Genomic DNA, 24,468 nt, shown 5'->3' with positions numbered 1-24,468 from the left:
TACGCACACGTGTGAGGAAAGGTCACACGTGTTACGCCTTCAGAACTTCGGAGTAGGCAGGGAGTTCGTTCAGCCTGGCTGGCTGGGTGGGGCTCTGTTTGTGTGTGGTGTGGTCCACGTAGAAATGGTGGGCCCAAACCCGTAGTTTATCCAAACCCTCGCATCTCCCACCCTCTTCAAAACGACGACAGCAGTACTTCCCTCGTAAACGCGTTTCTGTTTCGGACGTGGAAGCCACGCTCGTTGTGGGGGCGTTGATGAGGGTGGGGGCATCAACGAGAAAGATGTGATCCCTCCCCGTGGAGGGTGGGCCATCGTTGAAGCTGTCAATGGCTGGGCGATGAGGTCGCGTGCACCGAGAGATGTGGTGGAGGTTGTGGGGTCCCCCGGCTAACACTTGTGGGGATTTGATGTTTGGATTGGGCCCACATTTGCACTCCCCAGTCCCCAAGTTGGGTTAGTTGCTCCGATCTAGATGGGAAGGCACAAGAAAAGATTGGGCTCCATATTCGTGTGGGCCCGCCCGCTGTACGTCTACCATGGACGGTTCTCATATCTGGTGGCCCATCTCAATATTTTATTTGTTTTTAACGTTCGATTGAAGATGAGTCTCCGCACGCACACGTGGCTTAATGCTGATCATTGATGCTTGGAGAACTCACTATTCAAAAATAATTTAAGCAAATTTAAATACATGCAAATAAATGACTGACTTGGAGAACTCACCATTAAAGTCTTATAAAACTAACCAATTGCAGAATTTATAATTCCACAACATTCAAACCATTCAAAAAGATTTTGGGTGCACTAGAAATTTCCGCCTTGGGTTTGAAGTGGTCCACGAAGTCTGCATCCATGCTAACTTCCCACAATGACACTATTGAGCATGCCTTGCTTCTCTTGTTTCCATCTCTTCAATTCAATCAGTATTCACACAGAGAATAACCAGCTGAACCTCTAAATCTGAAATCCCTCTTTCCCCTTTTCTCCCAAATCGTGCGACCCCCTTACCCCTTTACCAAATCCGAACTCCACTAAGAGATTCATAAACCCTAATCTTCTACTCCAGATTCTCCCAATTTCGAACTCCACCTCAGAGTTTTATAAACCCGTGATTTCTTCTCCAGATTCTCCCGAAATCCGAACCCCACCTCAAATTTTCATAAGCCCTAGCCTTCTTCTCCAAATTTCCCCTTCTCCCCAAATACCCCAATTTTTGAAACTAAATAACCCTTATTCTCCAATGTTAAGCGATTGAAAAGAAGTGGGGCCCAAACCAAATAATTGAACGTCTCTTAATATTGATAGAACGGGTAATGTGAGACAGCTTTAAAAAGTGTATGGAGTATTTTGAGACGTTTCAAAGAACATATAGTAATATGAAACAACTTTGAAAGCACATGAGGCATGTACATAAATAAGCCTGTATTATTTTATTTAAAAACTAATAAATTTGATGTGCATTATGTCTGAACGATATCAATTTATGTTGATTCAAATTCAATTACAATATAATCAATCTTGTAGAAAATGAAAAAGACAGTTTCTTCATACAATACAAGTTAAAAAATTTATCATGCCAAAATCGTGGCACTCATGTGTTCACACTAATCCAACCTACTCTTTTTCATGTTAGTATGATTGATCCATATTCTAAAGGACAAAAAATTGTCTACACCCTATTCTAAAGGAGAAAAACTTGTCCATATTCATTTTATGAAACACGGTGTTTCAAATATGGCTCGTATGCCACTTACATGATGTAACATTTTTGAGACATTTGTGTCGTGAAAGGGGGCAAAGTTTTCCTCCTTCAAAAGGTTGAGAAGTTGTGATGACTCCATGTCTCACATTGGATATGATCAAGATAACTTTTCTTAGATCAATACAAATCTTCATTGTCAAATAGCTAAAGAAAAAGGAAAAGTATACAATAATCCAAGTAGATTCAATAAACTACTCAATCACATTTTCTCAAAAGCAAGTTTGGGCTATTGCTTGTGGCTGAGGATTGGGAGTTTTAACTTCTATTATTCCAAAAAAAAAAAAAAAAAAAAGAAAGAAAGAAAGATTTGCTCTTCTTCGTCTCCCAAGTTTATTATCACCTTTCTTCAATGGGGTCCACAATATATTACTCAGTAAATGGTAGGGATCTATCCATCCACTACGTTGAAGTCGAGGGTCGCTGTATTTCTAAGGAAGGACAAATTCTTGCAAAAAGAAGAAAAAAAATGAAACAAGGTCAAAACTATGAAGTGGTAATAACAAGGAAGAGAGAGAGAGAGAGAGAGAGAGAGAATGAAAGCATCTGTATGTTAACAGGATAATGCTAGTTGAAGCGTACCTTATAAATTAATGTGCTTGTTGAAGGGTACTTTGTGAGCTGCAATGCAAGGCAAATGTGCTTCCTCAAACATTGTTGTTTTAACCGTCGTTTGGCAACACTGTCAAAAACAGAACCAGCAAGAACTTGCCTGCGCTAACTGAGCTGTACGTACAAGGGGAATCTGCCGCCTGTGGACATTACAATCTTCAAATGTTTTTGCTTATATAAATACCAAACTAATTGGATCTTATCAAACATATCAACTTTGTACACATTGAGTTAGTTGGCACCAAATGGCCAAGGCAATGCTGCATTTTCTTCCATATGCTTTGTTGCTTGCAGCATTTGTGGTAGCTTGCCATGGCCAAGAGAGAAAGGTACACAAATTATTTTTAATTTGAGAATTGGAACTGCATTTTTATTTATTTTCTGATGAAATTTGTATTTATTTGTGTATAGGTTCACATTGTGTACATGGGAGATCGGCCTCAGGGAGGCTTTTCTGTTGCCTCAACACACCATTCAATGCTGCAAAGAGCACTTGGAAGGTTATCTACAACACTATTTAAAGTTCATCCCAAATTGGGTTATTTTTTTAATTTTTAATTTTTGATAAGTTGGGGAGGATGGATTCGAACTTGGGTCCTCTTCCAGCGTTGGCAAGAAACGTACCACTAGATTAAATGATAGTTGGTTATTTTTGTTTTTCCAAAGTGGCATTTTGTCATAACACACATACATTTTGAAATATCTTGAGAATTTGTGTTTCTCCAATTGCAGCACTTTGTCAGCAAAAGAGTCACTGATCTATAGTTATAGGAAGAGCTTTAATGGATTTGCAGCAAGATTATCAGATGAAGAAGTTGCAAAGTTGTCAGGTGAGATTGCCAAAAACAATTGGCTACAAAAGGAATGAAAATGTGTTCGAAAGTTCTCGAGCATTTTGTTTTCTCAATACATTTCAATTTTCAAAGCTAAGAAGGAAAAATATGAAACATATGGATTGCAGAAATGGAAGGTGTAGTTTCAGTCATTCCAAACCACAAGCTAAAGCTTCACACAACAAGGTCATGGGACTTCATGGGTTTCAGCAAAGGCCAACTTGGAGTAAGTATAGAAGGAGAAGTTATTATTGGGGTTATAGACACAGGTAACACTTGAGAGATAAGTTAAAGAAAAATTCACAATCATCTCCTTTTGAAAAATTCCAAAACCTTCTAATTGTCTTCGGGTTCATAGGAATCTGGCCGGAATCTGATAGCTTCAATGACAAAGACTTTGGACCTCCGCCTACAAAATGGAAGGGTGTATGCCAAGGCCCCAACTTCACATGCAACAAGTGAGCTCTCTTGCTCCTGAAAAGATTTATTTTCAAGCATAACATAGCATTGAACATCATCAGCTGTCCCGTTATAAAACCGGTTGTTGCTCCTCCTTCTATTCCTCTTGAAAATTTTACCCTCGAAGGGATTTGAGCACTACTCGAGGAGAGTTTGAGCACTATGTAAAGGGAGCCTCTAGAGATCTTGACATAATAAACATAAAGCACTCTTGAGTGTGATAAGTTTCCCTCAGAAATCTTGACATAATAAACATAAAGCACTCGTGTGTGCAGCTGATTGTTCTTTGGCTCATCTTTGATCACAACTAATGTAACACTTGAAAATGCCACAGCAAACTCATTGGAGCCCGGTTCTACAATAGCGAAGGCGAATATGACAGCAGCGAGTTCCATTCACCAAGAGACTCCATTGGACATGGAAGCCACACTGCTTCGACTGCTGCAGGCCGGGAGGTAGCAGCAAGTTACTTTGGGCTTGCTAATGGAACGGCAAGAGGTGGTGTCCCCGGTGCTAGAATCGCTGTGTACAAAGTTTGCTGGTTGTCAGATTGTGCTACTGCAGATATCCTTGCAGCATTTGATGATGCAATAGCTGATGGAGTTGACATTATATCAACATCACTTGGCTCTGATGTTCCCATCCAATACCTAAAAGACCCGATAGCGATCGGGTCTTTCCACGCCATGAAAAACGGTATATTGACATCAAGTTCTGCGGGAAACAGTGGGCCTTATCCGGCAACTGTTAGCAATTATGCACCTTGGATTCTGACTGTTGCTGCCAGCACCATTGACAGAAGATTTACTGCAAAAGCAGTTCTTGGGAATGGACAAGTTTACTCTGTGAGTTTGAAACTCTAGAATTACATTACTGATAGATATTTGTACTATCTCAACTGACCATGTACGGTACTAAAGACGAGACGCATACTAGATGGTTAGTTGAGATGGTACGAATACTTACTGCTGTATCATCTTACTAATACAACATACCATGCAAATGAAGGGATTTTCGATTAATAATTTCGACCTAAATGGGAAGTCATATCCCTTAATATGGGGAGGTGATGCTGCAAACATCTCCAAAGGTGCAAGCTCAGAGTTTGCAGGCGATTGTGTACCTAACACCCTGAGTTCAGACAAAATCAAGGGGAAGATTGTTTACTGTGATTCCTTCTCGGATGGTTCTGACATTCGAAGAGCTGGCGGCGTTGGTACGATTATGGTCGACTTTCCCACTGATGTTGCATTTAACTACCCCTTACCCTCGACACAGATCACAATAGAAGATGGACAGAAAATTTTGAACTATATAAGATCAACAGAGTAAGCATTGTTATCTTTTACTTGGCTCTAAATCATTCTAAGTTTCATTTTCATGAATGGATAATGAAACCAACCTGTTTCAGGAACCCCATTGCAACAATTCTGGTTTCTGATCCTGAGCATGATAAGGATGTCATGGCACCATCCATTGCATCATTTTCTTCTAGAGGACCTAACCCTCTAACCCCAGATATTCTCAAGGTGACAAAAAAATATGAACTCCATGAATCTCAATTACTCATTTTCCTATAGATATGGGTATATGTTGAGGTTGTGGATTAATTGATGTACACAGCCTGATCTCACTGCCCCTGGTGTGGATATACTTGCTGCTTGGTCTCCTGTGGCACCACCTTCCGAGACCTTCTACGAGGACACACGGAGCGTTAAGTACAACATAATCTCAGGGACTTCCATGTCCTGCCCTCATGTTAGTGGTGCTGCTGCCTATCTCAAGGCTGCTCATCCAAGCTGGTCTGCTGCTGCAATCAAATCTGCCCTCATGACCACAGGTATCAACAGTCTAACTACATACACATGTACTCATTTTTACTGCATTCCTCTTCTAATCATGAGTAGTGTGCCTTGCTTTTAGTCCCTATAATTTGCTTGGATTTTCACTTTTGTCCCAGTAGTTTAAAAACACGCAACCCGCGCATCGCTTGCTTCCCACGAGTAAGGGTATTTTGTCATTTCGTGTGCCTTTGAAAGGGTTTTTACTTTGAAAACATGGGAATTTAGGGTTGACAACCTCATCAACCTCTGTTGACAGAGTTAGTAATTTTCCAAAGTTAAACTAGAGATATAACTGGAAAACTCAACAAACTACATGGACAAATAGTGTAATTTTATGTCATAAAACTGCACTAGCTCAAGTCCTAGGTCTCATTTCTCTATCAAACTACCCTTAATTTTTTCTCCCCGCGAACAGCTACTGTCCTGGATTCAAAGAAACATGCAGACCTCGAATTCGCTTACGGGTCTGGTCAGATAAATCCTCTGAAAGCAGTAAAACCTGGCCTCATCTTCGACATATCGGAAGCAGACTACATAAATTTCCTATGCAAACAGGGCTACAACAGCACCACATTGAGGATCATCACTGGTGACAAGAACAGCAGCTGTGGCAGCACAAAGCCAGGCAAAGCTTGGGATTTAAACTACCCCTCATTCTCCCTTCAACTTGAAGATGGCCAAGAGATCAAAGCTGAGTTCACAAGAACAGTAACCAATGTTGGCTCACCAAACTCAACTTATACAATTGCCTCATTCTCACCCCTCTCCACAATCACAGTTTCTGTTTCACCATCTACTCTTTCTTTCTCTTCTGTTGGTGAGAAGAAATCATTTACTGTGAAGGTAACTGGTCCAAAGATTTCACAGCAGCCAATCATATCTGGTTCAATTGTACTGAGTGATGGGGTCCATCAGGTGAGGGCCCCACTCGTTGTCTACACATTCCTGCCTGGTTCTATTCGTATCTCATCCTCTGCCCCTCAGAACAAGAAAAGATTCAAAGGTTCTTCCTTGTATTACAGAAATGGGATGCTCAGGCACACCTAGAAATGTTCTTAATCCCATCCAATTAGTCAAGTTGGTTTGAAAATAATTGTAAAAATAATAAGGCCCAGTGCACTCTTGTATTGCAGCATTGGTTTTAGCTGATTTGTCCAATTGTGAGCTGTATTTGAATTTTAGTTGCACTATCAATTGATGAAATACTATCATCAAAATCAAATATAATGTGGAAAAAAGGAAAATTACTGTATTACCATGCTGCACAACATTCATGGTATTTCCTAGATGAACATAATATAGCATTTGTTTGCAGAAAAATTATGTTAACAACATGTATGTGATCAACGCTCAATGTTCAAGTACATGCATTAATTGCAAGAAACCGTTAATAATTATTTGGTCTAGTGACACTAATAGTTTCTAGACTCTCAAGTTCCCCATATTGAGTGCAAGCTTTTCATAGTATCGTTGGATTGTATTATATATTTGTAATGAAATGTTAAACATAAATCATATGCTTGAAGCAAATTAATTGCAAATTTGGTTTAGATCAATAATTATGTTCATAATTCTGGTTTAGTTTATGAAGGATGAATCTCCTTATATCCAAAGCTCATTATTAATTTACCCATGTTGAATGGAGCCTACAATTGTAAAGTGATAGGTACAGAACTATATATTATATCCACTAAATTGCAATCGAGGGACGGTGAGTTGATCAAGGAAACATTAATTATTGTAAAAATGAGACAAGATTGAAAACATTGACTTGATAATAACAAGGAAAAATGAGAGAAACAAAAGTGAAAGCTTTTTTTTATTTTTTTATTTTTAATGAAGAAAAGTTTAGTGTGAGAAATTTTTTTTTTTTGGGTCAACTACTGTGAGATTAGTTACTTTTATTAAAAGCGCGTTAGATTCAAATTTCAAACCAATAGAACTTACGTGTGGCATTCAAAGTAAAAACTTATTTGCAAGTGCCAACAATGTTAGAGGGACCCATGAGAGCCTCAAATGGTTTTGAAGTGGGATTGGAGTGGGAGATTGTGGGTTCAAATATTATAATAACAAAAAATAAATAAAGAAAGAAAACAAAAAATAAGAATAATGTTAAAAAGATCACATTTTTTTAGCTTGTCAAATATATTTGGTAATAAGTGAATTTCACTAGAGTCATAGACGATCACCTAGTAATACTCGTTACAGCAAGTTAAATACTGGATTGAGATAACAATGACCTTTTAACCTTTTATTTTGGTCTTTTATGGGCAAATTGGCAATATATTTATGTTGACTTTGCATATATTCCTTTAAATAATGGAACAAAATTACTTTTACTATTTGTATTGGTTATATTAATGGTTACATTTTTTACAACATCTACTGTATGTAATGAACGAGGTCTAAAATTAAGGATGCATGGTATATATGTTATCATTTATTATCTAGAACATAATTAACGCGCGTTGAGAAAACCTTATTTTTACTTAATTATATTAGACTTAAAACTTAAAATCGAAGCTCTAAAGGGTCATTCTATATCCTAATCCAGTCACGACATGTGAAATTAGAGATTTTGTTAAGAAGAATAATTCTCAGTTGTTATTGATAGAGCCAAAAGGCTAAGTATTTATAGAGATATTACAAGCTTAACTAGGAAAACTAGGTTACTTGGAGACTACTCCAAATCAATTACAATCAACTAATAAAAGGAAACTAAATAACAATTTAATAACATTCCTAATTTCCAACACTCCCCCTCAAGTTGGAGAGTGGATATCAAGAACGTCCAACTTGCACAAGAGATTGTGAAAGGTGTTACTCCCAAAGGTTGCTGATAAAGAGGCAGTGGTGTCACTGCTGTAGAGGGGGCAGCTGTGTCGCAACTGTGTCACTGTTGTAATGAAAGCAAATTTGGAGGCAAATGGAGCAGCGGTGTGCTGCTGTAAAGGGGGTTGTTGCTCCTCTCAAATCCGACGATGTATGAGAGTCGTGAGTTGAAGGAAGCAGCACCCAAATAAAGTTGCATATATCTCCCCATCAAATTTGACACTGATAAATGGTCAAGATTTGAAAGAAGAGAAATTGAAATAATAGTAAAGAGACTCAAACATGCCAGTCTCATGGCAGAAACAAATGCAAGAGGGGAATGTGGTAGCATACGGCTGTCTCATGAAGAAAAAACTTCAAAAAAGGAGAATAGTAAGGGAGGAAACCCAGCAAATCATGAACAGAGACAAAGACAAAGATAAGGTGCTCAAACTGAGAAGCGAAAAGGCAACTCAAGAGAGTAGCTGAAGAAGACAGAGACCGGCAGAACAGTCAAATGAAAGGCTCGACGAGCGTTGACGAGGCTCGTGGAGGAAAATAACCAGAGACCGGCAGAACAGTCAAATGAAAGGCTCGACGAGCGTTGACGAGGCTCGTGGAGGAAAATAACGGCTCGGTGAGCGGTGACAAGGCTCACGGAGGAAAATAACCAGAGACCGGCAGAACAGTCAAATGAAAGGCTCGACGAGCGTTGACGAGGCTCGTGGAGGAAAATAAAGGCTCGGTGAGCGGGAATAAAATATTGATCATTGAGGAGAGGGTGAACAAGACAACTGTAGAAGATGAATACCCATCATGGGTGAGGGATGAAAAGCGCCAACGACTCTCAATTTGGCAAAAGATTTCAAAGATTAGCAACTAGGGTTGTGAAACATCGGATTGTGAAGAAAATAAGGTTTGTAAAAAAGTTTCAAGAGACGCCCTAGAATCAGTGCTCTGATACCATGTGAAATTAGAGATTTTGTTAAGAAGAATAATTCTCAGTTGTTATTGATAGAGCCAAACGTCTAAGTATTTATAGAGATATTACAAGCTTAACTAGGAAAACTAGGTTACTTGGAGACTACTCCAAATCAATTACAATCAACTAATAAAAGGAAACTAAATAACAATTTAATAACATTCCTAATTTCCAACACGACATGGAGTTGAATTGGAAGAAAATTGAGTAAAAATGAGGTTTTCATGATGTTTCTTTTCTTTAAGAAAGAAAAAGGGACGTCATGTAGAGTGAATCTCTGTCCGTAGTATATAGCATTACTCGTAACAATGTCGTTGTGTTTCCTTAAACAACAGGTTTCTAAGGCGACAATTACAAAACCAGAAGCAACAAGGTCAGGCCTGCCCCATTGATCTCTACGATGGAATTTGCATTCCGTAGACATTACAATCTTCCAAGTTTGAGCTTCTATAAATACCCACTTGGATCTTCTTATCAAACATATCAACTTATAGACTTAAACTCAGTTGGTACCAATGGCCAAGGCAATGCTGCATTTTCTTCCATATGCATTGTTGCTTGCAGCATTTGTGCTAGCTTGCCATGGCCAAGAGAGAGAGGTATACAGAGTCTTCATTTTTCTTTCGTTTTTCTTACGTGTAAAATAGACCTGTATATCAACATTTTACTGATCACAAAATTTGTATCTGTTGCGGTATAGGTTCATATCGTGTACATGGGAGAGCGGCCTAAGGGGGATTTTTCTGTTGCTTCCACACACCATTCAATGCTGGAAACTGTGCTTGGAAGGTTAGTGACACTATTTAAGACTAGCATAACTTGGCTTTTTTATTTATGAATATTGGCACATTATCAAACACTCAAATGGGTGATCATAATTCATAATGGCTAGAAAGAACAGAAAGCTTTGCATCATAGGTAAATGCACTTACCATTTGAAATATCTCAAGCATTTGTGTTTCCTCAATCGCAGTACTTCGTCAGCCAAGGACTCACTGATCTATAGTTATGGGAAGAGCTTTAATGGATTTGCAGCAAGATTATCTGATGAAGAAGTTGCAAAGTTGTCAGGTGAGATTGCCATGCTAAAAAACATGCAATAAAGTTGCAAAGATCTCAAGCCTTTGTGCACTTTTTCTAAATACATTTCAAAGCTAAGAATAAGAAAACATGGGTTGCAGAAATGGAAGGTGTCGTTTCAGTTCTTCCAAACCACAAGCTAAAGCTTCACACAACAAGGTCATGGGACTTCATGGGTTTCAGCAAAGGCACACTTCCAGCACCTATAGAAGGAAAAGTTATTATTGGGGTTCTAGACACAGGTAACACTTACGAGATAAAGAAAAACTCACAATCATCCTTTTAAAAAATTCAAATACGTTCTAATTGTCTTTGGTTTTATAGGAATCTGGCCAGAATCCGATAGCTTCAACGACGATGACTTTGGCCCTCCACCTTCAAAATGGAAGGGGAAATGCACAGGTGCCAACTTCACCTGCAACAAGTGAGCTCTCTTCCTCCTCAAAAGATCAATTTGACTGCATTGAACTGCTATAAGTTTCAGATGCTATTACAGCAAAGCAAATAAGCAAAGCATGAAATATGAAAGCTTTGTCATAGTAACATATAGCACTCTTGTGTACAAATGTTGCTCTTTGGCTCCCCTTAATCACAACTGATGTAACATTTGACATCACAGCAAACTCATTGGAGCCCGCTACTACAACAGCGAAGACAACTATGACACCACTGACATCAAATCGCCAAGAGACTCTGAAGGACATGGAAGCCACACTGCTTCGACTGCTGCAGGCCGGGAGGTGCCAGCAAGTTACTTTGGGCTAGCTGCTGGAACTGCCAGAGGTGGAGTCCCCAATGCTAGGATTGCTGTGTACAAAGTCTGTTGGGCATCTGGATGTGCTTCTGCAGATATCCTTGCAGCGTTTGATGATGCAATAGCAGATGGAGTTGATATTATATCCACTTCACTTGGCGCTCCCTTTCCATTTGAATATTTAGAAGACCCTATTGCTATTGGGTCATTCCACGCCATGAAATACGGTATATTGACCTCAAGTTCTGCTGGAAACTCCGGGCCTTTTCCAGCAACAGTTTCTAATTATGCACCTTGGATTTTGACCGTTGCTGCCAGCACCATTGATAGAAGATTTGTTGCGAAAGCAGTTCTTGGAAATGGAGAAATTTACTCTGTGAGTTTGACAGTCTACACTTAGATATCTAGCTGTATCATTCCAAGTCATCTTATACCATACAATGATTTAATGCAGGGACTTTCTGTTAATAATTTTGACCTTAATGGGAAGTCGTATCCCCTAATTTGGGGAGGAGATGCTGCAAACTTCTCTGCAGGTGCTAACTCAGCGATATCAAGCCAATGTTTTCATGGAGCCATGAATTCGTACAAAGTAAAGGGAAAGATTGTTTTCTGCGAAAGAATCGGGGATGGTGCTGGCATTCTGTCAGCTGATGGTGTGGGTGCAATTATGGCTGATTCGTTATTCACTGATTTTGCATTCAGTTTCCCGTTATCAGCAACAGTGATCACCACAGAAGATGGTCAAAGAGTTTTGGACTATATCAGATCAACAGAGTAAGTATAATCTTATACAATTTTCTATTCGCAGGGTAACGGATGGCATCACCAACTTTATGAAAGTCTCTTATCTGCATCATTTTAATGAAAGAAAAAACCAACCTGTTTCAGGAATCCAGTTGCAACAATTCTGGTTGGTGAGACGGACAAGGATGTCATGGCACCATACATTATATCATTTTCTTCCAGAGGACCCAACCCCATAACCCCAGATATTCTCAAGGTGACAAAAATTTGAATTTCATGATTCTCATCATCATTTTCCTTTTAAGTATGCTTCTGAGCTCATTATATTATATATTACTGAAATTGTGAAATGATGTACAGCCTGATCTCACTGCCCCTGGTGTTGATATACTTGCTGCTTGGTCTCCAGTGGCACCACCTTCCGTTGACTTCGAAGACACCAGGAGTGTCGAATATAACATCATCTCTGGGACTTCCATGTCCTGCCCTCATGCCAGTGGGGCTGCTGCTTATGTCAAGGCTGCCCATCCAAAATGGTCTGCTGCTGCAATCAAATCTGCCCTCATGACCACAGGTATGAACAGACTAAATACATGTTTTCATTTTGGGAAAAACATACAAGTCCCTAGTATGTTCTCTTTAACTTATGAACAATGTGCTTCTCTCTATTAAACTACCAATACTTTTCCCCCATGAATAGCTCATGTCCTGGACCCAAAGAAGCACGATGAACTCGAATTTGCTTATGGTTCTGGTCATATCAACCCTCTGAAAGCAGTTAAACCTGGGCTCGTCTTTGATGCATCAGAAGCAGACTATGTACATTTCCTCTGCAAACAGGGCTACAATACAACCACATTAAAGCTTATCATTGGTGACAACAGCAGCAGCTGTGGCAGAACAAAGCCAGGAAGAGCTTGGGATCTTAACTATCCATCGTTCTCTCTCGCAGTTGAAGATGGCCAAAAGATCCACGCTGTCTTTACCAGAACAGTCACCAATGTTGGCTCACCAAACTCAACCTATTATATTAATGCATACACTCCCTACTCCAGGGTTTCTGTAACACCATCCACCCTGTCTTTCTCTGCCGTTGGCGAGAAGAAATCGTTCACTGTGAAGGTAAGTGGTCCGCCGATTTCACAGCAGCCAATCTTATCTGGTGCAGTCCTTTTGACAGATGGGGTCCATGTGGTGAGAAGTCCACTTGTTATATACACAATCCTCCCTGGTGCTGCTTATCCCTCCAACTCCATACTTGAGAAAAGACCAAGCTTCAAAGGTTCCTCCTTGTATCACGGAAATGGGATCCTTGGACGCAACTAATTCCCAACTCTGCACTGTCGTTAACTGATTTCTCCTTTTAACTTGTATCAGAATTGCCATCCTGTAGCGTCTCTACAAGACTGCAATAAAAACACAAAATAATATTCTCTGGTTGCATATGTCCTCTGCCCCTCTTTTTCATCACATTCGAACAACAACCAAGGACACTTGACATATAACAATTTTAAAATATAAAAAAGGCTCTGCAGTCAATATATTTTGCTGCCTTCCAAGTATATAAAAAAAAAAAAAAAAAAAAGCGGGTTGAAAAATTACATCGGTCACGGATCAACGGAATCGAAAGACTAAAATATTGCTCATTAAATTTAAAAGCCATAAATACATCATCAATAACTTACAAAAAAATTCAACTTGGTACATCACTTCCAACTAGTTTATTGACTGATCAAGTTATTTCAAATACAACATTCCAATACAAACAAGGCAGACGTGCATGCCACCTGGGAGAAGGAGCTGTATTGTATAGTGGAGAGATCACATTAACCCACATGAACTGAATTCAATTGAGAGAAACATGGAAACCAAAAATTCAAACCTAAAAAAGTTTTCAAGCTTTGGCAGTCTTCTGATTTGGCTTGAACACATTCTTGATGAGAGATTCCTTGATGGATAAGAGTTCAGGGAATTCTTGCTTCAATTTAGTGGCATCCAGCTCATTGTTGCTCCTGGGAGCAACAATCACCTTTGCCTGCTCCTCAAGAGTAAAGTTCTTCCATGTGAAGCTGGGATCAATGTATTCCTTATACATCTCCAAGATCTCATTGTGGCTGACCACTCCAGGGTTTGTGAAGTTATAGATTCCGGTGAGGTTTCTCTTCGCCATCTCAATCGAAATGGGGAGGAGTTCATCCAAGATCGTCATGGAGTTTGGAATGTCTACTACTTTCTCATATCGAGTGATCTTTGTGATGAAGTTACGCGGGTTGGATAAATCAGATGAAATCGGCATTCTAACACGCAAAGTACACACATTCTCGAAATTGTTGAGCAGATCTTCCACCTTTCAAGTATCATCAAGTAGCCAAAATTAGTAATTGCCATCTTTCATGCATTCTTGCAAAGATCTAAGACAACATGAAATCAAAACGCCACCTCGCAGTGAATACAATACAAGTCATAAATAGAGATACAATGGTGTTATTTTTACTACAAATTTCACTATTTTGGCGTGTCACATGCACATTTCATAATTTTTTTCCACCCACCCAATGTTCCCAATCTGTGAAATATCATCAGGCTGAGATAAATTGGGCATCAAATATTTAAGCTTTTAGCCAAAACAAACATCTATAACCCAAAATTGCACGACATTACAGATCCAACAACAGAATCTCCAGATCTAAAATACCCAAATGAGATCTTAACAAATCAATAAAAATAAAGAAAAACAGGGCAAGGGCAACTTGGTAACTACGTTAACGTAAATTGGCAATGTAAAAGTAAGGTCAAATGAGATCAACTCACCATGGCCTTGGTCTTGGAGTAGAAAGATCCGATAAAGTTGGGCGTGTCCTCCTCCTTAAACCCGACGCCCGACCCGAGCTGATGACCCGCATCGTACTCGAAAATGCAACCCGTCGCGTAGTTTACGAGGACCAGCCCGCGCTCCCTGCAAACGTCAGCAAGGGTCAAGGTGCCTACCACGTTGGTGCGGATGGTCTCGACCTTATGGGATTCGCACCAGTCGACGTTGGGGCGGCCGGTGACGCCGGCGGCGTTGAAGACGTGGGTCGGCTTGATGGCGGCGATGTCGGCCTCGAGCGAGGCGCGGCTCTCGAGGCGGCCGGAGCCGTACTCGTAGGCTATGGATTGGGCCTCGCAGAGCTTGCCGAGAAGGCCGCCTATCCAGCCCGTCCTGCCGTAGATCAGAAACTTGAGCGGCTTCTCGGCGCCGTTGGATGGAAAACCCATGGCGAAGAGAGAGAGAGAGAGAGAGAGAGTTTGAGATTTGGATCTAAGAAGAAGAATAATGAAAAGAAGAAATGGAAGGGTGTGTTTGTTGTTGTGAGGAGGAAGGAAGTGAAGGGCGTGTATTGTATATAGGAATTACAAGTGACGAGCGATGAGAGACGGAGTGGGCGAGTGCGAGTGTTTCGGGACACGATGGTATCTTTAATCCTCTGCCTGAACAAAGGAGGTGGGTTAGGATGAGGGTGACCTCGCACCCCATACCATGGACTTCACCCCTTTATTTTTCTTCTTTTTTTTCAATTTTGGAAATGGCACGTGGCCGACTATCAGCCGTAGATATATGTACATTTTATTATTATGATTCGAAGAACGACTATCAACCGTAGATATATGTACATTTTATTGTTATGATTCGAAGAATGAAATGAAAGAACGAGAGTTAAACTTTTGTCGTGGATATAAAGCTACTAGAAGTGTTTCATTACCGAAAAGATCAGTTCCTATTTGGACAAATTTATTGTGAATGGTAATTTTGGTAGTTACCTAATATTTTGTCTTTTAACCCTGAATTTGAGTTTTACTTATTTAGACATTTTAGCTAGGAGAGTCTCTATATTTTAACTAAATTTTAGCTAAAATGACTAAAAAGCTATTATAGCAAACTATTTTAAAAAATATTTCTTCTAGCAATATTCTCAATTTTGACTAATCTCTAATTTTTATTTTATTTTTTTTAAATTTAAATATTTGAGTAACTAAAATTAAAAGTTCATTAAAAAAATTTCAAAGTAAGAGGTGAGAGAGGGTTGTGGGCCTATGGAGAACCATCAATTTCTCTCTCCTTCTCAATGTAGAGAGTCACCAAACTCAAATAAGGAGTTCTCCAAAATAGAGAACCATATAACAAGTCTACTGAAGTTGCGTTTTGCCCTCATTCTAAATAAAATGGCTGAAGACAAAAGTATAGCAACTCTGCTGTATTGAAGATGCTCTTAGGATTGTTGTCTTACACTTGAGGCACATTGATGAAGTTAAATTCTTATTTGGTCTTCATTAGTTGATGGATTGTTGTCCTCTCATTTTCACTAATTGAAAGAACACCTGTAAAATGCCAATCGGGTTATTGTTGGGTAAGTTTGAATTAGCAAGGGAAGTGACCACATTAATATGATTCCATAAAGTTCATAAAAGGAAAAAAAGAAGGAAAAAAGAAGAAGAAGAAGAAGAAATTTACAATAATAAAGAGACAAATAGATCAAATTAAGACACTGAAATGACTCAGGTTCCTATTTCCTAGTATTTGCATATCATAATTCCCCTAAATTAACTAAAGTGATATCCTTTTAAAGTGGTAATTGGACTTAAATTTAATCATTTAAGCATCAAGCATCATGGAGATTGTGTGCAAGCGTCACCTCTACATGTTCTAATTAATTAAAGTGCATTAATTCTTGCTTACTTTTTTTTTTTTTTTCTGGCAATACTTCCACTTTCTTTTATTCTTATCCCTAGATCCAAGCCCTCCCAAAATTTCCAAAGAACCTTAAAATGTAAGCTATATTGTCAATTTGGTATAATTCAGAATCACACGCACTTCTAAGTTTTCAAAAGTGATTGAGATTAAAAAAATAATAATAATAATTTGCTCCTCTTAGTGAAACTAAATGAAATATTTAATAGATCCTCTTTGGTTTTGCTCTTTTTCGTTCATTGCGGGATTTGAGTAGGGAAAATTATACTAACTCGGCTCCTACATGAATTATAGACTCTGTTACTCTTTAGCACCGTAAAAATCATGATTTTGTTCCAATGTGTTTTGCATGCTATCTTTCAAAAAGAGTGTATCAATATTTTGGATGCTAAAATACCCTTCAAAAGGGTCATATGCGAATCACGCACAAATCTTTAGCAAAAACAAAAAAACAAAAGAAAAAAAATTTAGACTATGTCACACATTGCAACAAAAATTTTCATGAAAATGGCAAATTGACACAATTCATTTTGCAAGCATTAAATTGCAACAAAACCATAATTCTGGTGGCATTGGTCTAAAATTCCCACGACCAAACTATATAACCCAAGTTAGTGGTGGTAGTTGTAGTTATATAAGATAATGGCAGGAATCAGGATGATGCTTGATGCAGCTGCAGAACACTGTTAATAAACCCGTATACGATAGTGAAGTGGGATACGAATCTCCATTGTCCAAAAGAATGGGTGGTTTGAGTAAGAACACACCTTTAGTTCAAGTGTTAATCGTGTGACAGCGAAAGAAAAGCTTTGTAGGACCCATTTTTCAATCTTTCACATTTACTCGTGATATACGGCTTTGTTTTTCTGTTTCTTGTCTCTCTTTCTAAATCACATTTGGAATCAAAATGACGAATTCCTTCGATTTAGTGGTATTTCTTTTTCCAATGTTAAAAGTGATTCCAAGTTTGACCTCACCCCGAACACTCAGAAAATAACTCACATTTTGCCATCAATCTTAGCTCATGTGGCAGGCTTGGTGGATGGATGAAAGAGATATCGTAGGATCGATTTCGCTTGGGGAAAAAAGGAAAGAGGAAAAAGGGAAAATTATACTTGGACATGATTAAACAGCCATCAATTTGACCATGCTGTATTGGAAAGTTGGTAAACTTGACTGTAGTAGTAGATGCTTGTGATTGAGAAATAGAAAAAGGAGAGGTTTTGAGTATATGCGCCTTCATGCAGCATTCAACAAAACAAACAAAATTTATTCACAGCTCTTGTAGGTTCAAATCCTGCCCTTTGGTGTGTAAGAAAAAAAAAATGAAAAAAATGGTGTAAAATTGGATCAAGCCGTATGACCAGGAATTGAGGCAGAAGCATACTTTTCACCTGGACTTAAAACTGTACTGAAAGCCATTGCGAATATGTAGGTGTTGATGAATTGGATCAAATGGTGAGATTTTCTTGGATGGCTGTAAATGCCCCTAGTATGTTGCCGCCAACATCTGGAAATGTTTCACAGCCAGGAAGAGCCTTCACCTTGCCTGTTTGATCAACTTCAACTGGATATTTCAGGAGGTGACCCTTCATTTCTGTAATCTCATCGGCCACATATTGCCCCCAGTTCTGCTCACTCAAAGACCGTACCCGTCTCATGCATTCGATGCTCTCTGGTTGCTTGAAACATTCTTCAAGAGATCCTATGTGCTCTGCCCACAGTGACATTCTATATCCATATATCTGCAAGAACACAAACATATCAAATTATTACATACTTTTTCTTGTCGCCTATCATTTCCATATGCATGATTCATGAATGATGACCTGTTCCTATGTTTTGGTTGAAAATGGTTAAGAATGGCATATAATTCTATCATGCTGCAGAAAATTCTCTCAGCCATCTTTCGACTTTCAGGAATCATTTACAAAATGTACTGGCAACCTCTAGCAATATGATTTATAATCTTTGCATTGGGAATTATCAATTGTGATACCTTGAAGAAAACTAAGAAAACTAAGCACCAAACATATTTTTACTTGAAGAAACAAGTATCAGAGACTTTTCAAGCACTGATAAAGAAGAAAGCAACCTTGCAGTTATTGCAGCTACTGAACACAAATTTAGGACTAAATTCAATGAAATCCGAGTACTCTTTTTTTTTTTTTTGGCCAGAGAAATTTGGATATTCATACAACCTAAGTTTTGGTCGAAAATTGTTAAGAATGGTATATCATTTCTCTCAAGCTTCCTTAAACTTTCAGGAATCATTTACAACACATAAATCCACAGGCAACCTCTAGAAATATGAATACAATAATCTTTACTTGCCAGGCTTACCTGTCCATGTGGACTTGAGCGTTTGCTAGCCCAAGTATGCTGAGGCTGATATGCCCCCATTGCTATTTCAGTATCTCGGGTACCTTCCATGGATCGCTGATTGATATTTGCAGATCCCAAGATGACATACTCATCGTCCACTATCATTCCTTTGGAATGGACGTAGATCATAAAGCGTCGGTACTTCCGAGTGAGTGCCTGGATTACAGAAAACCAGAAGCAACAATTAAGGCGTATTGGAACACATAGCTTCTGGAAATGGGAAAGCTAAATATCAACTCAAGAGAAACGTCAGGGGAGATACTTGAGGAGTGTTTGCTTCTTTTTTGTTTGCCTTTGCAGCAGAGTCGTCTTCACCACTCAGGGTCTCACGATTCCCGAGGCAAAAGAAATTCAAGTAGTCTTGTGGACAATACTTATTGTCAAGTCCAACCTCCTTTAGAGCTTTGAAAATCATTTCATACATCATTTGCATTGTTTTATGCTGCAGTAAAAGAAAAATAGCAGGTGAAAAAACATGCAACAATAAACTCACAAATAGTGCAACATTGCTAGTGATTAATGGAAGTTTCACCTGAATAATGGTCAAAACAAATTGCCTTGAAAATAAATTTGGATTTTTATTACAGCCCAACAAGCTTCATATGATATGCTAGAACTCTAATTAGTCTCAAGCCAACAATTATTTCTTAAGACCTATAAGTACTTTTTAAAAATAGTAATCAGATTACCTGCCAAAAGAGAATTCGTTGAATAGGAGTGCTTGTAGGAACACCTTCTGGCCACATGGGGATAACAATGTATACGCAAAATCTCTCATTTGCTTTGATTTTATTTACAATTTTAAGAGCAATTTCCATTGGTATTAAATTGTTTGCACCTGCAGAAAAATGCCTTATCACTGATGTCTCTATGACAAACAATAAATCACATGTTAAGTTTAAGATCCGATTTAACATATGCCATGTGTATTGCTTTATGATCCAAAATTTTATTATTTCCCCAAAATTTCTTGTTCAGAATTAAGGAGAGCTTATTACATTATTTCCTCAACATAATTCCAATGCTACGTGCTCGCACTAAGTGGGAAGGGAAAAAGGGAACACTGAAATGTTTAATGAACCACCTAAATTCATTTCATGGTTACCTGCTTCAAAGGTCAGAGTTCTCACCTAAATCATTGTACAAGTTCCAATTATATGATGACCCAAGGAAGTACTGGTTCTCTATGTAAATAAAATGTTGAGCTGCACGGATTGCCTTGACATATGCTGCATGTATACTCATGTCTATCAGCACATGCTTCCCACAAACCAGGTTCTGTTACAGAATGCAGACATATGGTGAACCATCAGAATTAAGTTTGTGAGATATTTTATGTTAGTGCAAAGAAGTTAAAAGCCAAACATCTCACCATGCTTGCAGCATACTTTGAGTCCTTCGGAAATCCTTTCACGGAATTGGAATCAATTGAACGGAAAACCTTCAATTGTGAGCAAATGGTTAACTGTATTTTCAACTCATAGCCAAAAAAAGAAAGAAAAAAAACCTCAGATATAGCTGGTTGACATCCAATATACCTGAACATCCCAAGCTTCTAGATCATCTCCACTCAGGCAAGGAACATCCGCTATCCCAATAATTTCAGGAATTCTCTCAATCCTGAGTAATGCATCATCATGCGGTGTTTTCAGTTTCTGAAGACCGTGTGGTTTTGAAGCCTTCAACCAACGCTCCTCAAAATTGGTGAGGACGTCATATGCTGCTGGACCATCAATTTTACTGTGCAAATCATGCCATGGCTGCCTTGGACAACCAACAGCACGCTCCTGTTGTGTACCCAAACAAAAATGCAGTTTAAAAGGTGAAGATGGGGAAAACTGTACATTATTACACTATTTGAAATTGATTCATCAAGGTGAACTTTTCATGAGACCTCTGCCACGGAACTGGTAAACCAGTAACAACAATGAATTGCGTGCTCTTTATAGGATCACAAAAGTATGAGAAACTTTTGAAGAAAGAGTGAGCATGTAGTTCATTAATAACTATTGAGTATTCTCTTTCATGTTTCATAAGAAAAGTGCTTAGACTTTCAATATTGCATTTTGTGTGTCATCATTCAGCATTTCATACCAAGCATTATATGTTACATTTGGCATTTAAACCTGGAAACTGCTTTGATGCCTGTATGTTTTGCCAATCATAACATTTTCTAGCCACAATTATTACAGTAACAGAATCATAGAACTATACATGACCCTTGTCAAACTAGACAGCCTAAACAAGAAGAGTACACATTTCAGATGAACAGAAACACTATAACCAACAACAAAGTAGAAAATTAATACAATGGTTACCGAGAAAGTAGGGTTACGACAGTCATCTTTGTGCACAGTCTTCATACTCCTAAAGATAGAATGCTCTGGAGTGTCATAGCGCCCCATGCATAAATCAAGACCTCCAACAAATGCAATGATCTTTCTTTTAGAATGGCCAGCATCAGCATCCACAAGCACTGTTTTCTGATGATGGGTATAGATTGTTCCAGCTTCCTGTAACCAAAGACAAAATTTGAAAGGTTCAAAGAAAGCACTAACTCAGAACATTATGCATGTAAATACAAACAAATAGATAGTGACAGACAATTATACATCTGAAGAGTTTCTTTCTTCTAATAAGTATCTGAACAGCACATGACAAGATAAATCAATCTCGGTTATGCCAAAAGTATTCCTTTTGGTTTTAACAAGGATGCCCTCAGAGTTCCAGGGCTTGTGAAAAACAAAAATTCTTTGCACATGCTAGCCAGAAACAAATGATTTAGCAGCATAAGTAGTCAGTCATAGACAATTTGACATAAGCTCAGAGCTAGAAGAAAAAAAACAAGGACAATGCCTCCTTTCTCAACTTCCATCATTAATGCAGGGATTGTTTTATCCAACCTGCTTTTTGACCCAGCTACCCTTTACAGCAGATCGAGGGCAAAGTACCACTTGGACTGAAGAGTGCTTGAAGAAACGCCGAGTCTCCTCATCATAAGTTTGCATGACCCCTTCCTACACATTATATAGTCAATGATATCAGGTGAAAGAAGACAGTTATTGACGGACTTGAGCAGGTAAAAGATACTGAAGTGGCAAATAATAACAGAATTGGATAATGATGTACAACAAATTATTAGTTTTCTCAAGCATTTATTCAAGCTATACTTGGTGTCAACCAGATGAAGCACATAGCCTTTGTGTCTTGTAGATGTGAGAGGAAGATAATGAGACAAAATTTTAAATTACAAGGCACGAAAGGGAATATGACTGCAGAAAACAGGCAACATTTTCGCCAACTAGCTTGGTGCTTCATAAAGAATCGTATCTTAACTAAAATATTAAAATTTTAAGTGAAAGATTTTATCTAAGAACAGACACAAACTATGTTCTATTTTTGAGATTTCATGAATCTTAAGATGTTTGATCACCTTTATGTCATGTAGCGAAATTAGGACGTAGAACTAAGAATAAGACTCAGTAAAACGTCAAGTCAGTTTCAGCACCATATAGAAGAAAGGTTGCATTATTTCTCTGCTCTCCTAAAGCAGTTGCAATCAATATTCTTGAGCCCTAAGACAGGAATATATCAGATTTGCAAAGAAATTTTTGGAGCTTCAACATTGGGCCAATTATAACTTGTTCAATAGAAGGGTAAACTCATAAAGCATCCTAATATGCAAGAAAAGTAAAATGAGTCTTATGTGAACCAAAATTATATTGTAGTGCAAAATAGCAGAATAATATATTTCTAATCTCCCGAGGCCTTACCGTTTTATATCCCAAAATGCTCCTTGAAGTTGGATCATCCCAAACAAGAAGCAGCACCCTCACACCTTCCTGTGATTTGGTCTTAAGAAGATCCCCTAACATGTAATCTGTTGTCTCATCTTTATCCCGGACCAATCTAACCTTGTGGTACACTGACCACCCAGTAATGTATATCAAACGGCGGGCCTGACTTATTGCATCAAACATGTCTTGCCAACAATTCCCCTGCTCATACTGAACCCTGCCATCAAGCTCCAGATTGGGAAGGCAACCATCATGAACATGGGCATCTTGATAGAGAGTAACTCTACCACCTCTCCTAAGAGGAAAGTAAGTACCAGGGACCCCTTGATGATCAGGATCTGAGCCTACTCCCTGATTATAAAAGGTCAAATTTTCAATTGGGGTATATTGTATTGATAGAGTCAAAGTAGCTCCAGGCTTACATATTTTCCCGCTGGCATTAAGGATTGGAAAGGTTCCCTCAACTTTCATGCCAGAAACTAATCGTTCAACTGGGATTCCTACAGCACCTATGATCTGGGAGCCCACAACATCACTGTCTTTCACAACAAAATGGACTTCTGAAGCATAATGCGCAACAGGAACATCAAAATGCTGCTCCCAAACCGGGTTTTCGCTATTACTGATCACAAAAGTCCTCCCAACTACAGCACCTGCAACTGATATTGTCACATATGGATCACTGGTTATTTTATCAGATGTTTTCCCTTCACTTTTGCTGCTAAGTCTGCTAGGCAATCTTAAAAACACGTCTCCGAGAGTCTTGTGAAGCATATCCATATTAGGAAGGTTTTTGGCCTTCATGACCCAAATAGCTAAGTTGCCATGTAAAAGAGACACCTTCAGAGAGCCATTGGCTGCCTGAAATGGCAGAACTTGTTGACCCTGCCCATGTTCTGAGCCTCCAAATGATAACGATTCAGTATAAACAGGATAAGCCATACAAGAATACTTCTCAGTTGTCACCTTCAAAACAAAAAAAATTAGAACTTGATGAAATGACACAGAACCACTGACAGAACAATATCAAACAAACTCCACCAACTAAATTGCTACCCAAAAGCCAATAACAGGTTTCAAAATCACAAAAGGGTAACTACCCAATTCACAAAGACCCCCAAATTTCTTGTTGCTCCACACCAAGGAAAGAATCGGCACTAAAATGAATCTGGGTTGGCATTATTCAAGGTAGTGGGAAGGAAAACTAGCCAAATGGGCTATATTCATCTGGTGGAAGAAATAGGCCAGAACTGAAATTTGGGGTTTAAGGGTTGGCAGAAATAATATGATGGGCTGCTCTGAATGAGTAAAAGAAGGTAGGCTTGAAAGTGCAATAAGGAAGAGAAAAAACAATAAAATATACGAGGTAGTAGTTGAATGGATATGAAGAAGAAGAACAACAACAAGAAGCAGACTTTCCCATTATTAAACGCAAAAATGTGGACCCAAATGAATAATCAACGCGAAATTCCCAAATAGGAGGCAGTGATACAGCTGAAACAAAGCGTTGAAAAACAAAGAAGGATTGAGAAGACATCGGGTATTCTTCCTTGACATGCTTGGAAGGTTCCATCAGCTGGAGAAATTTTTTCAGATTGATTGTAAAGTTTATTTTTGTTTCCTTTTCTCGCTGCCGTTCTTCTCGTCAAACGAAAATCAACACTTCGTCGTCT

General features: G+C 38.7%; 4 protein-coding genes across 4 annotated transcripts; 2 read left to right on the top strand and 2 right to left on the bottom strand.

Moving 5' to 3' along the window:
* Positions 2,620-6,557, top strand: LOC18777588 (subtilisin-like protease SBT4.3). Its single transcript, XM_007210185.2, has 10 exons — positions 2,620-2,703; positions 2,786-2,874; positions 3,107-3,204; positions 3,336-3,476; positions 3,566-3,665; positions 4,001-4,511; positions 4,675-4,994; positions 5,078-5,195; positions 5,290-5,506; positions 5,926-6,557. Exons 1-10 carry the CDS (start codon positions 2,620-2,622, stop codon positions 6,555-6,557), a joined length of 2,310 nt encoding a protein of 769 aa, XP_007210247.2.
* On the top strand, positions 9,819-13,469 carry LOC18776269 (cucumisin). The gene is made up of 10 exons (XM_007210717.2): positions 9,819-9,902; positions 10,004-10,092; positions 10,277-10,374; positions 10,485-10,625; positions 10,708-10,807; positions 11,003-11,513; positions 11,592-11,914; positions 12,029-12,140; positions 12,245-12,458; positions 12,585-13,469. The coding sequence occupies exons 1-10, from the start codon at positions 9,819-9,821 to the stop codon at positions 13,208-13,210; spliced, it is 2,298 nt and encodes a 765-aa protein (XP_007210779.2). The 3' UTR covers positions 13,211-13,469.
* On the bottom strand, positions 13,501-15,331 carry LOC18777949 (bifunctional dTDP-4-dehydrorhamnose 3,5-epimerase/dTDP-4-dehydrorhamnose reductase). Its single transcript, XM_007209345.2, has 2 exons — positions 14,696-15,331; positions 13,501-14,231 (listed from the first exon to the last, which is right to left on the bottom strand). Exons 1-2 carry the CDS (start codon positions 15,140-15,142, stop codon positions 13,779-13,781), a joined length of 900 nt encoding a protein of 299 aa, XP_007209407.1. The 5' UTR covers positions 15,143-15,331; the 3' UTR covers positions 13,501-13,778.
* On the bottom strand, positions 17,739-24,418 carry LOC18776913 (phospholipase D beta 1). Its single transcript, XM_007211079.2, has 10 exons — positions 22,772-24,418; positions 21,902-22,015; positions 21,317-21,511; positions 20,537-20,785; positions 20,371-20,439; positions 20,129-20,276; positions 19,688-19,836; positions 19,261-19,440; positions 18,957-19,154; positions 17,739-18,358 (listed from the first exon to the last, which is right to left on the bottom strand). The coding sequence occupies exons 1-10, from the start codon at positions 23,735-23,737 to the stop codon at positions 18,065-18,067; spliced, it is 2,562 nt and encodes an 853-aa protein (XP_007211141.1). The 5' UTR covers positions 23,738-24,418; the 3' UTR covers positions 17,739-18,064.

This window comes from Prunus persica, chromosome G5, assembly GCF_000346465.2.
Source record: "Prunus persica cultivar Lovell chromosome G5, Prunus_persica_NCBIv2, whole genome shotgun sequence".
Lineage (NCBI taxonomy): Eukaryota > Viridiplantae > Streptophyta > Magnoliopsida > Rosales > Rosaceae > Prunus > Prunus persica.
This window is presented reverse-complemented; position numbering and strand designations above follow the sequence as displayed.

What these genes read in the sequence shown, in the direction of transcription:
- LOC18777588 (XM_007210185.2), top strand. Translation starts at nt 2,620, where the DNA reads ATGGCCAAGGCAATGCTGCATTTTCTTCCATATGCTTTGTTGCTTGCA. An exon ending in AGAAGTTGCAAAGTTGTCAG is followed by an intron (nt 3,205 to 3,335) that starts GTGAGATTGCCA and finishes TATGGATTGCAG; the next exon opens with AAATGGAAGGTGTAGTTTCA. An exon ending in TAACCCCAGATATTCTCAAG is followed by an intron (nt 5,196 to 5,289) that starts GTGACAAAAAAA and finishes TGATGTACACAG; the next exon opens with CCTGATCTCACTGCCCCTGG.
- LOC18776269 (XM_007210717.2), top strand. Translation starts at nt 9,819, where the DNA reads ATGGCCAAGGCAATGCTGCATTTTCTTCCATATGCATTGTTGCTTGCA. An exon ending in CTGGAAACTGTGCTTGGAAG is followed by an intron (nt 10,093 to 10,276) that starts GTTAGTGACACT and finishes CCTCAATCGCAG; the next exon opens with TACTTCGTCAGCCAAGGACT. An exon ending in GCCAACTTCACCTGCAACAA is followed by an intron (nt 10,808 to 11,002) that starts GTGAGCTCTCTT and finishes TTGACATCACAG; the next exon opens with CAAACTCATTGGAGCCCGCT.
- LOC18777949 (XM_007209345.2), bottom strand. Translation starts at nt 15,142, where the DNA reads ATGGGTTTTCCATCCAACGGCGCCGAGAAGCCGCTCAAGTTTCTGATC. An exon ending in ACTCCAAGACCAAGGCCATG is followed by an intron (nt 14,232 to 14,695) that starts GTGAGTTGATCT and finishes GATACTTGAAAG; the next exon opens with GTGGAAGATCTGCTCAACAA.
- LOC18776913 (XM_007211079.2), bottom strand. Translation starts at nt 23,737, where the DNA reads ATGGCTTATCCTGTTTATACTGAATCGTTATCATTTGGAGGCTCAGAA. An exon ending in GTAGCTGGGTCAAAAAGCAG is followed by an intron (nt 21,512 to 21,901) that starts GTTGGATAAAAC and finishes CTTTGGTTACAG; the next exon opens with GAAGCTGGAACAATCTATAC. An exon ending in AACGAATTCTCTTTTGGCAG is followed by an intron (nt 19,441 to 19,687) that starts GTAATCTGATTA and finishes CTTTTACTGCAG; the next exon opens with CATAAAACAATGCAAATGAT.